Genomic DNA, 17902 nt, shown 5'->3' with positions numbered 1-17902 from the left:
TCCTATGACTTGAATTCCTTCAAGAGGGAGGTTTCAAGACACTTATCCACCAATTTTTGACCACTGCTTTCACCCTTTTATGGGACTGGCATGTTAGTGGGCATTTTTTTTTATTAGATTTTTGTTGCCCTTGGCCAGTATCCTTCCTACATAAAAAAAAAAAAGTTACCGGTACTATAATTGTTGACACACAGATAGAACGAGTCACCAATGTGCACTTGCGTAATCATACTCGTCATAAAGGGTAATCTTGTCGCCACGATGGGTAGCGCAGCTTCTCTGGATTTAAGTTCGATGAGGAAAGCGTGTCTAGTCCCGGGTGAGTAGAGGCTGTGAGGCGAAGACATGCGAACATCTTCGAACTCGGTAGGGCTAATGATGTTTCTGTCCAAAAGGTACTTGTAATTGATGTCAAATTAAAAAAAAAAAACAATCCAGCGAGTAAATGATCTGCCGAATGAGTTCGGGTATGAACTCGGCACTCTCTGGGTTCATAACATCAATTAAATCACACACTCTGTTGTGAATTATCACTTTCACGTACCACTTGGCTGTGTTCCTCAGGGGTGGGCTGTATACGGTTCCTTCTCCACTCACGATGCCCACCATCTTATCTAGTATAGATACGCTCATCAGATGCTTGTAGGCGGCCCGCTCTTCGCAACACCGTCTCATGTTTATTAAACCCTTCATCCTGTCGGCCAACTTTTTCTTTTTTCCGTCTTCGAGCCTTCTCCAACAGACGAACAATGCCCGCATCTTCGGTAGCCTCTCGTTCCGCAAACGCGCTTTCGCTTCTCGCAAAGAGTGCTTCGCACAAGCTGCCGGTGGAGGAGGGTAGTTCGACGGGTTGAATCAACGAAATCGTATCGCTGGATATCGTAATCTTGGTTACTAGACGCTTCTTCAACGAAAGTAAGAGCCTAATGGTCGAAGCTAGTCTCACGTTTCCGTTTGGACTTTCGGCAGTGTGTTTAGCGATGACACTGGCGTACTCTCCGATGATCTCACTCATAATGTTACCAGAGGAGGCTTCTCTGGGTTCACTAAATATGACAGGCGGTATGACAGTTCCAACTTGTTTGATTTGTGTCTTACAAGTGGCTTCTGCGTCATTTTTTTCTTCTTCATTAACGTTAGAAGGCGAACTGTCTTCGTTCTTGCGCCGCCTACGACTCTTTTCGTTGTCAGAAGAAGGTATGTTCCTCTTTTTACACTGTTGAACAGTAGAGAAGAAGTTCTTTGTCTTTATATTCCTCGAGTCGGATTGAGACAGAGTGGAACCGTACTGGGTACAGATCCAGTCCTTGATGTCTCTAGTTATTGACAACGTCGGCCCGCGGCCCTCGCTATTAAACACTTGCAAGTCAAACACGTTGGAATGTTCCTTCAAGTCATTGCTCCCGGTCTTGGACAGACGATCCATCAATAAATTGATTAGCCTCCTCGATATCGTCTTGGTACACTTTGATTTTGCCCGGTTCTAATACTGCATAGTTGAAGTGTTCAACTATCAGGTCTGCATCGTGATTGTCAAAGGCCAGTTCTACGCCAGTGATAAACGTAGCGGGTTCGGCCACCAGAGGGTAGCTGCAATCTATGAAGAATAGGGATTCCCTGTCCTCACTGCAGGCAAAGGCTGTGACGTACACACCGCCCAGACGAACGCAGACGCCCTTCTTTCCGTCGTCTTCGTGATGGAAGCAGAAGATGATCTCTTTGCACATCTTACCGCCTTCGAAAAGGAACGATGCCACCTTCTCCAGCCTTATCCTCTGTTCAATCTCTTCTAGTCTTTCTACCCCATATTCGATGTTTTCTTGGTCAACTCTATCAATTCATCGTACTTTTCCACCGTGGTCTCGTACAGTTCGCTTTTAGTTGCCGTCTTGGCTGCCGATGACACGTCGTGGGAACTGCTGGGGGTGTCCACCATCGTGATGGGTGTTAGAACGCTCATGATCTCTTTGTAGTCGCCGATGATCTTTGTTACTTTGTCCTTTGCAAGTTCTAGGTGTGTGTTGCACTTAGAAAGGACTTCTGAGTCCTTGTCGTTAATTGAAGACCACATGGTTGAGATGACAGCTGGGTAATAGCAATTGAGAAATGCGAGTGTTTACAGTTTTGAGCATGGGAGGGGTGTGGTGTCAAAGCCCGCGGCGCGCGCCCGTTTATAGCAGTTCGATAGTGTGACAGAATTTGGCTTGGGAGCTCCCACCGGCAATTATTTAGCGTATTACCAGATCAACCCCAAAAAGCTGTGCAGGTTTTTGATGTTGATCTTGTGTCAAGAAAAATTCTGAAAAACAACCAAATTTACACCACGCCGACACCAGTTGAGCCGAGCTCGAGTGTACAACTGAATTCAACTCTAGCATATGGAGGTAGAAGAGTAAGGGTCGCGATCGGTATTAACTTCTCTCTCTGGCTGCATCCGCACATGCAGCTCTGGGAATTCATCCCGGCTCATCCCGGGAACGGCTTAACTGGTATCGGCAGTATCGTTAGGGCTTCAGAAAATAAAAAAAATTCTAACCATCATAAAACTGTACAGCTTTTTACACCAAAAACCTGCGCAGCTTTTTCGTTGTAGATTTAGACGGAAATTGTGAGAGAGACTCAAAAAGATAGAAAGGGGCAGAGCGAGAGAGGAACAGAAAAAGCTGCGCAACAACCACTGAATTCAACTCTAACAATTGGAAGGAGGAGAGTGAGGGTTGAGGTCGGAACTTCTCTCTCCGATTAAATCCGTGCGCGTATGTCCCCTCTCCGTTCCGGACCTGGCTCAATCGCCAGTATCGTTCGGCCTTTCAGAAGAACTGCAAAGCTTTTTACACCAAAACCCTGCGCAGCTTTTTTAGGGTTGATCAGATGAACATCAAAAACCTGCACAGCTTTTTACACCAAAACCCTGCGCAGTTTTTTTAGGGTTGATCACACCAAAACCTTGTGCAGCTTTTTTAGGGTTGATCAGATGAACATCAAAAGCCTGCATAGAGTTTTACACCAAAACCTTGTGCAGCTTTTTTAGGGTTGATCAGATGAACATCAAAAGCCTGCACAGTTTATTAGGAGTGGAAAAAAGGGAAAGAGAAGAAGAAAAGATTCATCTGAGGGGGACTCCTTCATTGTTCTTCCAAAAAGAGTAATCGTCTCAACGAGGGATAATCCATCTTTACATCCAATGATAGATTGCTGTCATCATTGTCATAATCTAATAAACGCCCCTGTGTCTCATTTACGATGCCGTTGGCAGTCGCGAAGAAGGCGAGCGTGTTCTTGATGAAATGCCTCTCGTCGTCGGTCAAATCGTTCTTCCAACTGTTTATGTCATGGGACGGTTTGAGGTCAGAAGCGTGCCAGAAGCACATGACGCTGCTCAGAAACATGTTGTAAAGTTCTTTGACGGTGACGACAAATGCATATTTGTTGTTGCCCCTTCTGTTGTATAGAGGTTCCTTCTTGCCTTTCTTTCTTTTTATCGCTTCTTTGGCATTTCCGTCGAAAATAAAGCTTATAAGCTCAAGCACTGCCCGTTTCTTGTCACTGTGATTCGGATCTTCAACCATAATGTCCAAGTGACTATCGGCTTCTCCTTCCGCTGCTGCTGCTTCGAGACGAGTAGCCCACACGCCACCATCTTCAGCTCTACTGAAGGGAGCTTTCTCCTCAAAGGAGGAGGAGGTATACTGGTTATAAGAGACGGCCGCCGTCTCTCGGATGACATCTTCTGTGACAGAAGCCATCTTACAATAAGAAAATGCTGTTCCTTATAAGAGACGATACAATATGATGATATTAGACCGAGGCGCTGATATCTATACCCTTTCAGATGGCGTCGCCGTCCTTAGACAACACAGAGAGTTCCTTGGTCTTTAAGAGTGAGAGGCTGAAGACTTTCTTCGAACCTAAAGTGGACGGTACGTGTGGATTTGTCAAGTTCTGGTCGGCCGCTGCAGACATCACTCCGGAAGAACTAGCTAAGGACGGATTCTACTTTCTGAAGAAGGACGATCACTGTGCGTGTATCTTCTGTCGAAGGATAATAGGAGCATGGGAAGGAGATACAGTGAGAGGCGAGCACCAGAGGCACTTTCCTCGTTGTCCTTTCATCAGAGGCAAGACCGTTGCCTTCCGTTACATTCCGATGCCCCTCTGCGAATACCTCGAGCCCATGTGAAGAGAGACTGTAGTTAAACGGCTAAAGGAGACACCATTGAGTGTCATCTGTCCGGAGTTATCCCTTCCTAACAACCGAGAGGCTTCGTTTACCTCCTCGCCTTGGTCGATGGTTATGAAGAAAAAGATGTCGTTCTCTGGTTTCTACTTAACCTACCTCAGCGATCAAGTGCGCTGCTTTAAGTGCGGACTGGGCCTAAGAAACTGGTCAGACAGTATGGACCCCTTAGAGATGCATGCCGAATACTCTCCTGACTGCACGGTGGTCAAACTTTTGAATGGACCTTTAACATCCAAGACCCACCACGATAGGAAGAAGATGGTGGACGATACACTGGTGGATCAAGTGATTGAACAAGGGGACATTGAGAGGCACGTGATAGCTATGGGGTTCCCTTTCGATGATGTCAAGGCGGCCGTGAAAAAGAGACTCTTGGGCCAGTCAAATTCTACAGAGTTGCAGAATGTACAGAAGCTGTTTGCGTCAGCATGGAACAGAGGGCGAGGGTCGAGCAGGTCGTCGGGCAAACCTTAGCGGCTATCGCCACGAGAGATGAAGACATGGACATAATCGGGGCGAGCGAAGCACTTACGATGCTACTGCCGCCTCGACGGCAACAAGAAGAACCTATAGGAGATGAACCATGTCACGAAACTGCTGCTTCTATTTCTACGAGAGTGATGGATCTGCATCATTCGATATCGGGAACCAACTTTGACACGGGGGTGGAAGAAGTGTCCGGCGAAGGTGCTGATGAAACAACAACGGAGCTGAGCGAAAAAAAGAAGAAGAAGAAGGATTGCCAACAACTCTGGAAACAGAAGAAACAAAAGCAAACGTAGAAGAGGCTGAGAAGGATGAGTATGAAAAGCCTAGTGTAAAGAATGACTCGAAATCGGACGAGATCATACTAGAACTTGTTTGTAAACTATGTCTTTGTAAAGAAGCTGTTGTTGTTTTGTTTCCTTGTAAACACCTCTGTATGTGTCCTACGTGTGCACTTGCTGTTGGGAAGTGTTCTGTTTGTAGGCAGAACTTTGTAGATGTTCCAACAATAATAAGATGTTAACTTTACTTTATTTTTTTCCTTTTTTCTTGTTGTTCTTGGAGAAGGATAGTTGCAGCTAGCAGTTGAAGAAGCTCTGACGAATTAGCAGTCCCTCTGCTACATAGGTATCTGAACGCACGCACAGTTGCAATCTGACGTTAGTCCATTCCTCAGGCTCGGCTCAATCGGTGTCGCCGGTATTGTTGAGCTTTCCAGTATCTTCAATTAGCAAAAAACCTGCTCAACTTCTGGATACAACTTCTAAAAAGCCCAACGATACTGGCGATGCTTCTTGGGATAGGTCTGAGATGGAGGGTTACGCGCGGAGTCGACCAGAGGACACTGTCTCTGTCCGAGGACTCGAGCTCAAGCTCCTCCACCCGCCTCAACTCTTCAGGTGGATTCATTGCAATGCTACAAAATCAAGTCTGGCTTAACAGGTGTCGCTGGTATCGTTGGGTTTTACAGGAGTTTCATATTAACATCAAAAAGCTGCGCAGCTGGTTAAAAATATTCTGAAACACCCAACGATACCGGCGACAATTCTTGAACCGGGCTTGAGTTGTAGGGGTTTTTTCAGAGGGATTTTCTTAAACCTCAAACACCTGTGCAGGTTTTTAAGGTTGAATGGATGAACATCAAAAACCTGTGCAGGTTTTTAGGGGTAAAGTTAAAGGGAGTTTGTGATAGCGAGAGTCGAGGAGTAGGGAAAAGAAGAAAAAAATACAAGGTGCATGAAGTTAGAGTGAGAGGGTAACTCTCTCTCTTCCATCTGGTTGCATCCGCGTACGATCGCCGTGCCCTGTTGAACGGATGGACACTAAAAACCTGAGTAGCTTTTTAAGGGTAAAGTTAAACGGAGGTTATAAGAGTGAGAGTGGAGTAGAGTAGTAAAAAAATAAGGCACATACTAACTTTTCTCTTCTCTCTCCCTGGTTGCATTCACGCGTGACCCTCCTCCCTCACTCTCCTCCCTCCGGTTGCTAGAGTTGAATTCAGTGGTATACTCCTAGCTTGAGCCCGGCTGAACTAGTGTCGCCGATATCGTTGAACCTTTAATTAGATAGAAACAGCAAGGTTAGGGCGAGAGAGGCAGCGCGAGAGGAGAAATTGAAGTTGTGAAGTATGGAGAGGATCCCGCTAAAGGCTATAAGATATAATTTTTACATGTCTAGACATCATTCCTCTATCAACCTCTGACGGATATTGACTCCGTTATCACCTCTTTGAGGTGTAATAGATCGGAAAGAAGAGGGTGTTGGATTATCGTCGTCATTTTCATTGCCTCGGGTATTATCAATGACATCATGTTTGACGAGAACTGCTGCGTTTCGCCCGACGATGTGTGTCCCGGTAACATTTTCAACGAAGAAGACCTGAAACGTTTCAAGAACTACAAAGGGTCTACCAGTTTCCATAACGACACTTGCATCAACGCCTTTTGCAGCAACTTCAAATCCAATGTGCTCTCTAGAGGAAACGTGGACGTGATTCTGATGCCCGTCACCGCTGGTGCCTCTTTTGACATGCTTCAGAAACTGAGAGACTTTGGTGCTACCTCTAATGCTCAACGCAACCAGCGCCCCATCAATCTCAAGCCCATGCCCCAACACGGGATGGGCAGCAGCTACACGACATTCAGAAACTGGCTGAGGATGAACAACGTCCCTGAGGCAACGTTTATAAACTTTGAACATACTTACAATGTGGTTTGGAAGAATAACGCCTATGCCAACACGTTGGGCAGCGAGACGTACAAGTACAAATGCGGCAAAATGGCTCAAGAGATGGAAGGCTTCTACTCGTATTATTCTACGGCGTGTTGATGATTAATAAGTTGAAACAACTGTCGATATGCAAGAAAAAGAAAAACAAGATTGTGCTATTTATGGACGGCAAACCTCCCGTGATCAAGAACTACACAAAGACGAAGCGACACAACGTTAGAAAAAACCGCCTGAAGAACATGATAATGATGGGAGAGGAAGAGGACGGAGAAGAAGGAATGACCTCGCAAATGCTCTACAAGGAGGTGACAGCTTTGTTTGAGTAAGTCTCCATGTCTATCCCCACGTGCCTGCTTCAGTGCGTTCTCCTTGACGTGCTGAGGATACCCTTGTGTAACCAGATGAAAGTCAACGACCAACTGTTCTTCCCTCGTCTGACGGTTCGGAAGCGGAGGATGACATTATGAAAATCGCTGCTTTTGCGGCCAACATTGACACCGGCGTCAGGGGAGACGTCAAGACACTGATAAAACTGAAGAAACCCGAAGAAAAAAGCAAACCAGAGAAGATTAGAAGGATCGTTCTCTTGACCGACTCTTTTTTGAGGGAAGAGCTAACTTGGAAAGATGCTTGCGTAAAGGCCCTGATCAATTCTTTTCTTACAATCACATCTTACAACCACATCAAGGACAACATGATATTGGGAAGGCACTTTCAATAATCCGCTTAAAAGGAAATCAGGGAACGCGACGACCGTTAACAAGAAGAAAGTTTTGATATACGACCTCACGTAGTCGCGGTTAATGCATTCGGTATAAAGCACCCTCTTGCTGATGTTGATTAATGGCTGTGACTACGTTGATGTGTTGGTCTCTTCGCCAAAGACTGTGAGCAGATACGACATAAAAATCAGAGGAGAAGTGACAATATTTGAACGGTTTGCCTGTCTGTGCCGTCCTTTTGAAGAAGAAGGCTTTTACAAGTGCCATAGATGCGACAAATACATAGTGCCAAACTTTAACATAATCAAGCAGTTTCTGTTGAAATACAACGTGAGCAGCATCTTTAGAGACAACTACCCGGCGGCGTCCAATTCGGCAGCGAACGTGTTCGCTATGGTTAGTTTGAGCTGTTTTAATCAAAGAATCTTTGGATTGGTAGCGTCTTCTAGACAGAATAACTCTGAGCTCTCGACCCACATTATGGCCGCCAAACATGCCTTATTCTCAGAGTTTACACAAGGCGGGATACTCTTGTGCGATTCTACCGCCATTCATCCGCAGATTGAAAACGAGAGAACAGAGATTTTTAGAGATTTGGGAAGTATCAAGAGATTTAGACAAATTGAAGATGACATAGCGGCGTGCATAGAAGTTATTTTAGCTGAAAGCAAAAAAAAAAAAAAATAAAAAGGACGACGTTTTCAAGGTCAACACCGCGACGAAAGATAACACTCCCAGTCTAGATTCGTTGGTTTTCTTTCCTGATAAATCTCCAGCAGAAATGAAAGACTTTACCGACAAGACTAATATTACTACTGTAGTTCTTCTGAAGAGTTCTTCAGAAAGATTGATTTTGCCATAATGTGCACGCCCAGTCACGCCGGCACCGAAGACTATATACTAAGCCTGCTGACAGCTGCGTTCAAAACCAAGGTTAAAGTACTTGGTTTGGACTATAAGAGAACAAACAATATGACGTACTGCGGAAATGTAATGGATCTGCTCATCGTACTGTACTTGAACATGTGCGGCCAGCAAGACCTGACCGTATCCCATTACCAGTATATTACAGTTATACACAATGAACTCGTATCGCAGGCAGCTTCTATGGGGTTGCCAATGGGCACCACCAGAAGATACTTTACCGCAGCCATGAACGAGTTGTCGTTCTACATGTACAGGTCTGAACTCAAAGAAACGTCCGAATACTCGTAGACGAGAAGACAGAAATGGCAGGCCATGACGGAGAAGCTCTTGGGGTTTGATAATGAGATGAGGGCGTGCAGGATCAGAACCCCCTTTGATAATGGATCTTTTATAAAGCCCGTGTACGGCCTGGCGATGGGTCAAACCCTGGAGCGCCCTCTCTTTGCTAGGAACTCGTCTGTATTTCAAGCACAAATTCGAAGATAGAGATGGCCGTAATCGCAAATAGGGTTTCTAATTCGTCGGGAGAAGGAATCACGGCCGCCGCGGATAACATGGATGTCATCTCTTCTGCTTTAGAGCAAGATGTTTGTAAAATTTTTATTGAAACTCTTTACGGAAAACAAAATGTGTTTGATAACATTATAAAGAATGAGGACATCAGTAACAATGTTGTGCTAACACTGATCGCGGACAACAGTGCTTCTATTACCGTGCACGTCTCTCAACCAAACAGAGGCAGCAACAGTTTTTACTTTTCGATCACCAGCTTCCCTGTCGTAGACATCAGTTCTTTAGAAAAGGTATTTGAATGCAAAGAAAAGAATAGAGTGGACCCAAATCGATGTGATTACAACCTCAAATGGTTCTTGTCCGAACCATAATAGAAAACTCTTTATTCTCCAGAAAGTGTAAAGATCTCGTCAACTTTTGCAAGGAACAGAACATTCTCCTCGCCAACGCTTCCGAGCCCGTGCATCGGTTTGCCACTGGCGTCAAAGACATCGTGTCCGCGCTGCGATTGGATGAAGTTCCTTCGGATGATGTGGCCTACGACCATCTTGCCAACAGACTTGTCTGTAGCGAAACCGCCGTTAACAGAGGCGCTTTCATGCGTTTGTCGGCTCACGGTAACCTGTTTGGCTGCACAGATATCATAACAAGACTGACTAGGAAAGCGATCGAAGCTCACGAGACCAATAGCATCACCAAAGATAAGCTAAAGACGATCCTTGATAATATCAAGACGCGCAAGGTGGAATCAATAAAGACGCCATTCGGAAAGACTATCATCCAGCACCTGGGAATACCTTCTTTGTCCGACAATGTGGTACTTAAATCGTGCCAATTCATGTTCTCCGTCACTATATTAACCAACGTCATATCAAAGCGCCTATCGTTAGAATTTAACAAGTTTCCGCTTAAATCATTCAAACGCATACTCGAGAACTCTGCCATCTTGGCCAACACCAAAACTACGCTAAGGAATCTAGAAAACAGGCTCCAGGCGGATGTGGTAGAGCTGAAGCAGTTTAAACGGACAAGTGAAGAGGGATTGACCGTGCCCAGAAACGTAACCGCTAATGTGTCTAAGAAATTGTGTACTCTGAAGATCGACACAAAGTGGTTTCAAGATGACCATTTTATTGAATCTGTCGTTGATTTGGAGCTTTTCAGTCTTAAGGAAGCCAAGAAGAACATTACCAGAGCATTGAATTGCTCTATTAGATATGATAAATTCGGCCATTAGTTCGGAAACAGAAGAGGCCGAAGAGGCAGAAGAAAGCTCTTCTTTTCTCTCCATCTCCGAACACCAGACGAAGATTATGAACATGTCGCCTTGCAGCAAGGACGTGATCCATTCTGTGACAAAGATGCTGTTGAAGATCTAAGATGGAGATGTGGATGCCGCTGAAGGCTTCGAGTCTGTACGCCGCCAGGTAGCCCTGAAAGCACTGGAGAGAATTGACAAAAACAAGAACAGCATGCTCATATCTCGTCTATATGCCATGAAGAAAGGACGAGGAGATCTTACAGACATTGTATCCTTCAGCAACAACAAAAGAATGGTGTTAGTGGGCGCCAATCCAGATTCGGCGATAGTTTATTGCCATTCAAAAAGTCAGTACATCCTGGTGGCAGCACTCGTCCTCTACTACTACTCTTCCTGTTAGAGAATGTACGAGTGTCGCTGGATGGGGCTCAGTAGTGAGCGACTCCAAGACCAATGACAAGACGTATAGGTTCCTAAATCAACAAGAGGCACATGATCTGTCCTCCATCGTCAAGCACAAGTTCGGTGAATACAATCAAGCTATCGTTTCTTTCTTTAACATATCTCAAAAGTACATCACCAACATTGGACAGTCCACCGAGTCCCTTTCTATACCACAGACGTCCTCTGGAAAGAAGATGACAACCCCCCAGAAACGCATGACAGAGTACGTCGATAAGGTAGTCTCTGACCTATCGAACCACAGGTCATACACCGAAGGCATCGTAAGGAGTCTGCTCTCCGGTTACAAATACGATTTCGACGATCCGTGGACCATTTTCAACCATGTTTTGGACAAGAGAAGAGAGATTATCAACAAGAGCCAGGGCGTTAGAGAAGACGTGTTAGATTGTAGGATTAATCTGTCTAGCCCCATGTATGTCATCGTTTCTGACGCGTTAAGTTCTATGAGACAGCTTGTCGATAACTTGGAGAACTTTTTATTAAATGTCCATGACAAGCATCTCATATTAGAATCATATTATAATAATGTCAGCAACAGCAGCGTCAGAGACGAAGGATTACTCACACTCTGAGACCACGACTGGTAAGAAACGCATGATTAAAGAAGTAAATACCGGTGATGTCAAGAAGGAAAAGACCGCCAAGAAAAAGAAAAAGACGGACATTTTCCTTAGATTCCAACGTTACCTGGATAACATCATCGCCTTTCACAATGACAAGGAGGTTCATGACATTGACAGTATCATCGACGGGCGGATAGAGCCTATTGTTAAAGAGCTTGGGATCAGCACCGCTCTCCTTAAAATCAATCAATCAATAAAGCAACTAGTAGATCTGACTTCGAGTATGGACGAAGAGGAGTCTGTTATGCCCGAGTCGAAAAGGATATAAAGAAAGAAGAAGAGAAAGAGACAAAGACAGATTCGAGGTGGCCGGTCGCGGCAGTGACTTCATTTAAAAAGATGATTATCCGACTTCAGGAAATCAGATACGACATTTTAAAGATGATCGCCGAAGCTCTGAGGAGTGAACGTCTTTGGAAGAGCATGCCAGCGAATCCAATAAACAGCCTGAAGAAACCAGCTATGACTACAATTTGCAAGGAAATTCATGTATCTACTGTACCCTTCTCTGTAGACTTTTCTAGGTTTTTCATTGACGACGAAGAAGGCTTTTATGTTGATATAGATGAGATTTTAGGGGATGATTAAATAAAAAAATGAATAAACTCAATCTATCTTTTTATTGCTAGTCCTGAAGTCCGGTGCACCTACTACGCCTTATATGCTTACAGTTGTCCACCTTTGGTCATGATGACAAAGGGGTGTTGTCGTCGCTCAACCCCAAAGAGTTCTATGTTATGCTGAATAGGGATATTGCACATTAACGTTAATGTTATGTAGCTACTGAATAGCTTATCATCTTTGTCGACGTTTATTTCATTGATGAGCAGTAAAGCGTCATAGCTACGCCTTGACGGCCTCTTAGAGCATTAAGAATCACATGAAATTCCTTTCGACGGCCATAGAAAATATACTTGGAGAAGTTTGACTCGTCCTTGCCGATAACAGAAGAAGGGAAAGCATTGGTGTTTGAAGACACAAAAGTGTTTGAGAACAGACCTCACTTCCTAGGCGGGGTGCGCCTTCTGGATCCAAAGAGCATAGCAAGTGCGGCCATCCTACGGGGTGAAGGTTTGGCCAATATTGGTTTCATAAGAGAAGTTATGGGGAAGATTCAACTTGAAAATGACATTTTCAAAAGAGAGAACGAAATCAACAAGAGACTGATTAGGTTCGACGATAAAGCCACGAGCGTACCGGGCGTGATGTACGCGCCGACTCCGGGCGAAGACGAAGAAGAAGAGGATAAAGAAGAGGAGGGCAATACACAACTAACACCGCCCGTGGTCTGATCCGTAGATGATGGAGCCGCCTGGTGCCCATCCATCCCCGAAGAAATTAACTATCCATGGTGGTGGTACGATTTCTCTAACATTTGGGGAGACAAAGGTCTATCTATCAAGGCGCTAACCGACTTTATGACTAGAGTGGTTGCACCTAAAGCGCTCATGGCTAGAGCTATAGTGACCGTGTGTGTCCATTTACGTAATTGTGCTCAGGCTATAGTTGAGACTGACCTATACAAAGTGATAGAAGCTCCGTTCAACGCGAAACGCGTCTGGGATGATATCAACGTCAAACTGGAATGGTTCATGCTGATAGCTGTGCTCGCCTTATTCTTGAACGACAAGAAGGACAAGTTCACCACGACGCTATTGAAGGACGACACCGCAGGAGAAAACGTTCCTGTCCTTCTCACTAACGTAGTAGAGAGTCTGTCCCCCTGGCTGGTGGTCCAAGAGTGGACCAGAAGCAACCTGTACAATTGGCCTGAAGAACTGAGGGAAGAGACAGAGTCGCGTTCTGGAAACAGAGTCACACTGGAATCGGCGCTCGTTTCCTCTCTAGTTGACAGGTTCATTATATGCAGACCCTGTGAAAATCATGCTATTCTCTTGTTTGCCAACGACTCGAACAGAACGCTCAGACATCACATATATTCACATACATTCGGCCCAGCCCAATTGTTGTCGCTGGTATCGTTGAGCTTTCAGAAAAAAATTTAAATCCTACCTCATCAAGACCAAACTTTTGATATTAATATGAATATTCCTAAAACTCAATGATAACGGTGACACCAGTTGACCCGGAACTGCCCGGCTTAGGAGGCGTTGCCGGTATTGTTGGCTTTTTCAGAATATTTTGACATTGAAACACCTGTGTAGCTATTTAATCTAATTAAACTTCTGAAAAATTCAACGATAGCACCGACACTAGTTGAACCTGGCCGGAGACTGAGGGTCACGCACGAACACAACTGGGGAACACAGCCCTGGACGCTCAGTTGAATTCAGTGTGTCACTCCAAGTTCCAGCTAGGCTCAACTGGCGTTGCCGGTATCGTTGGGCCTTTCAGAACATTTACACTATCAAACAAATTACCGCCCGGTGTCGAGCCTCGGTTGGAGCTTATTGACGACACTGTATGGATCAACATTGACGAGTCGGACCATTGTTCCTTTCTTACGTGCTACGTGCGTATGTCTATACAGTAATCCGGATATACTCGTACACCTGGATCATTCAATTTATCACCGCGCACGAAGAAAGACATAAACATACGATCCTACCGATTTTGTTCCAAATTTACAAACAACGTCCGCCGACTGATCGGTACCGAAATGGGTCCTCTTCAGGAATTAGTAACGTTCGCAAGGCAGAGCGGCGCCGCCGGCACGTCTTATGCGCTTCGCGAACTTAGCAGCAATGACAAGAGGACGCTGCACCGGATCCTCTTTGTAAACCCTTTTCTACTCTTCAGCGAATACGAAGGCTATGACACTGTATGGAGACGATTAATAAAGCACGACTACTTTCTCATCATCATATTCGTTTTTGAACGAGGCTAGCGGAGGAAATCACGGCATTAGATGGTACATACCTTCCAACCGGTACGACAAGAACAAAGGATCGACCATATTCACTGAACACTCATTGCCTTTAACGGCGAGATTATTCGACTTGCTGTTTACCATGTCGGGGGAAAAGCTTCACCTCTACAATGAAACGACCATCGTGACCGTATTGCACATACAGGTGAAACAGAATACCATCCAGGGGAAAGAAACAGCATTCAACGTACTAAAAAACATTGTTGCAAAGAACAGTATGGATTTGGATCCTGACCTGTTAGATTTTGTCGGTAGAACAGCACTTCACTACGCTCTCGAGAGAGGCGAACTGGGAATAACCGAGCTTATAGTAGAGAGGACTGGCGCGGTTTGGGACCTGGGCATGAAGAGCACCCTGTCCATCTCGAACGAAACGTTGGCTAGCAGGCATCCGGAATGCGTCGAGTTCTTACAGAAATGCAGAGAAAAGTATTGCATCAAGCCCAACTCCGAAGGCGGCAGTGACACCTGCATTATATGTTGGGACAAGATAGAGTCTTCTGCCTACTCAGTGCGGTGCTGTAAGGTCAAACTACACACGGCTTGTCTTAGAAAGTATTTGAGTAGAGCAGAGGCCCCTAGTTTTGTGTTGTGTTAACAAGAAATATGCAAGAACAAGGATCTCTACGACAGTATATCATATCATTTCCATCTTTTCTAATGTCTCTCTATCGTTGTTGGCTACCGTCGCGCACAGCTTGACGTACCCTTTCTTGAAGCTCCTCCAGTGCGTGATGCCTTCAGAGTACATCCGATCGACCGTAGCATTGTTTGCATAGTTGAGCGCGCACCAGATGCTGTCCTTGTGCTCAAATGATGACACTTTTTTATTCCGTCTGTTACCTCTACTGACCGAAGCGAATTCGCAAGCGCATCTTTTATGGCAGATGGTCTGTTTGATGTTTCGCACTCCTCTGTAGGTGTACTTGTTGAATGTGAGGCCTACCATATTCAGAGGCGCCGGGCTATCTACGTTATAGTACAGTTTCTGATGGAAGGTTTGGCTGTTGTAAAGTTTCCCTGGTTGAATAGGTTGGGAAACAACATTCCCGATAGAACGTTCAAAGGCCAAAAATTTCTGTGCACCACGGCCACCATAATGGGCGTAGCGCAGTCATAGTGCCTCTCGATATGGATTGACGGTCATCACAAACGAGTACAGCGGTTTTCCTTCGTTCGTCAAAGAGAGCCCTCTCGCTATAAAGTGCATGACGTTCTCTCCTTTGTCCGTAGTCACCAATGGGTCGGCTCCATTTTTCAAGAAAGCGCACACAAAGTTATCATGTCGGACCGTGTGTGCCATCAAGTGCCCGAGACAGATAGCTGAGGCGTTGCCGTAGTAGCGATACCGGCAGTTTATAGTCGCTCTGACGTTAGGGAGGGCCAGTATGTCAAAACCAAAGATTCGCATTTTATGGCCGTGTTGATGCTGTCAGTGACGAATGCGCGCTTTTTCAGGTACTGTTTGACGCAAGACATGTATACGTCGGACCCGACTTTATCAAACAGGTTTTTCTCGTAGAACGATCTCGTGCGACCCTTCTCTGTAAAGTATCTGCACAACTTGTCCAAAACATAAGAGAAGAGAGCGTCTATGTTCGCCTCCGGATACTCGTACTCGTAGCCTTCGTTGGGGTCCAACAGCCAAGACACGATGCCGTAGGAATAAAACATGATGTCATTGTTGTTATTCCTTGAAGGAAACACTTTAGCAACGTTGACAAGGTCTTTGATTACCTTCAGTTCTCTCTCCTCTCCGTCTGTTATCGACGTTGTCTTTTTTTCTAATGGATAAAGCTATAAAGGTTTGGGCCAGAACTGTGTAACCAGCGGGCGAGAACTCGTCTATCACGTCGTGGTGCGTCGGTCTTCCTATTCCGTCGGCATTGGCCAGCGCCGACACTCTGTTGAATATGGATAGTACAGTGGTCGCGAATGGAAAGTCCTTGCCCAATGAGAGTTCGATGGCCGGCCTAAGGGTGCTATTATAGTGAATCTTTCTGCATTTGTGTAGAGGCCTAATGTTGTGTTTGATATCGGAAAGAAGATTCTCCTTTACTACCCTTCCTCTGTTCTTTTCTAGACTCCTCACGGCAGTGTCAAATCCGTCAATAGACATGGGCTCACTAAAGACGTAAAATGATGCCAGCAGAAGCTCGAAGAACCTGACGAGTGCCTCTTTAGCTCCGCTGCTGCCTGCGTCGGATGCGTCTTCCACGTCAGTGAAAGAGCAGTAGCAGCTCGTTTCGAGCCGCCTGAGGAGTTGCGCCAACGCTGTTTCGTTCTTGTTTAGAAACGCCAACTCTTCTCCGTCGCTTCCGCATTCTTATAATTTTAGAGACAGCAAAGAAGTCGATTCCCTCTTGACGATGGCAACTCTCCCCCTTCCGAATCAACTACGCATCTCCTCTTGGTTGCTGAGGCGCTTTCTTCTTTTTCCACTAGTAATAACTTTCTTTTCTCCACCTTCATGACTATCTTGCCTTGTCTTACAAGGGGGCACAACAGCCATTGTATCATCCCACCTAACTTCCTACGGCTGGACAAACTGGATAAACAGATTCACGAGATTGCTTGCAAGACTACTGGAAAGAAGCTTAAACTTCCTCAGTCTATCACCAAGAGGTACGATTACCTATCTTATGACCCTGACGCTCTCGACACTCACGATAAGTGCTATCCGTCGGCGGGATTTCATGGAATGTTTTGCAACAACATTCTGGCGTTGAGACGCCCTGATTTCAAGACACACCTTAAAAGCGATAAGTTTGCCATTCATGGTCGACTAAGCGACCCCGACAACAAAGACAAGAGGAAAAAGGCCATTACTTCCATACAAGCCGGCAACTCTGAGAAGGCGTTCGAATTTAGCAAGGAGAACCTGGAGTTGCGGCCATCTGGAGTTGCAGAATGTTGTCCAGACATGGCGCGTAGCGAGCATCACTCGCTGGTAATGATAGAGATGTTCAAGAACAGAGTGGCTGATTTCATGACGTACATTGACGAGCTGATAAGTAGCCCCGTGATCGCCAAAGCGCTAGAGCACTACAAGAAGAGCGATACGACTACCAACCCCGGCATCTCTTCGGTCAGCGCTTCCAAAGAGTCTAGAATGATGATGAGAATGTACGCCCAGTTTTGCCTAGAAAACAAGAACGCGGCTTTCCTGATGGGCATTAACAAAAAGACATTCTACTCTATATTTTACAACTTAAACGTGTTTAGGTTTAGCGGTTCAAACTACAATTAGGTGAACATTCATCACTATATCTTTTCAATCAAGTCGGCGGTGGTGTGCGGAGACTACTATTCGGCCTTCGGCGACAAGAGCAAGGACGAACAGGTGGCGTTCAACGTTATGGAAGAGGTCGAAAGCTGCTTCAGACATCGAGGCAACAATCCCGTCGTGGCTGTATCGAGGTAACAATCTTGGTGTAGCTGCATCGCGCTAATCCCCTCGTTGTGGCTACATCGATCCATTACTTTCGTTATGGTTGCATCGAGGCAATAATCTCGTTATGGCTGCTTAGAGACAACATTCTCGTT

The 17902-nt window shown here is 45.4% G+C and overlaps 1 protein-coding gene across 1 annotated transcript; it reads left to right on the top strand.

Annotated features, from left to right (window-relative positions):
• Positions 1–3832: 3832 nt before the first annotated feature.
• Positions 3833–4714, top strand: LOC135104617 (baculoviral IAP repeat-containing protein 2-like). Its single transcript, XM_064012147.1, has 2 exons — positions 3833–4118; positions 4260–4714. The coding sequence occupies exons 1-2, from the start codon at positions 3833–3835 to the stop codon at positions 4712–4714; spliced, it is 741 nt and encodes a 246-aa protein (XP_063868217.1).
• The last annotated feature ends 13188 nt before the right edge of the window (positions 4715–17902 follow it).

Source organism: Scylla paramamosain, chromosome 11, assembly GCF_035594125.1.
Source record: "Scylla paramamosain isolate STU-SP2022 chromosome 11, ASM3559412v1, whole genome shotgun sequence".
NCBI lineage: Eukaryota > Metazoa > Arthropoda > Malacostraca > Decapoda > Portunidae > Scylla > Scylla paramamosain.
Note: the sequence above shows the minus strand (reverse complement) of the source record. Positions and strands in the feature narration are given on the sequence as shown.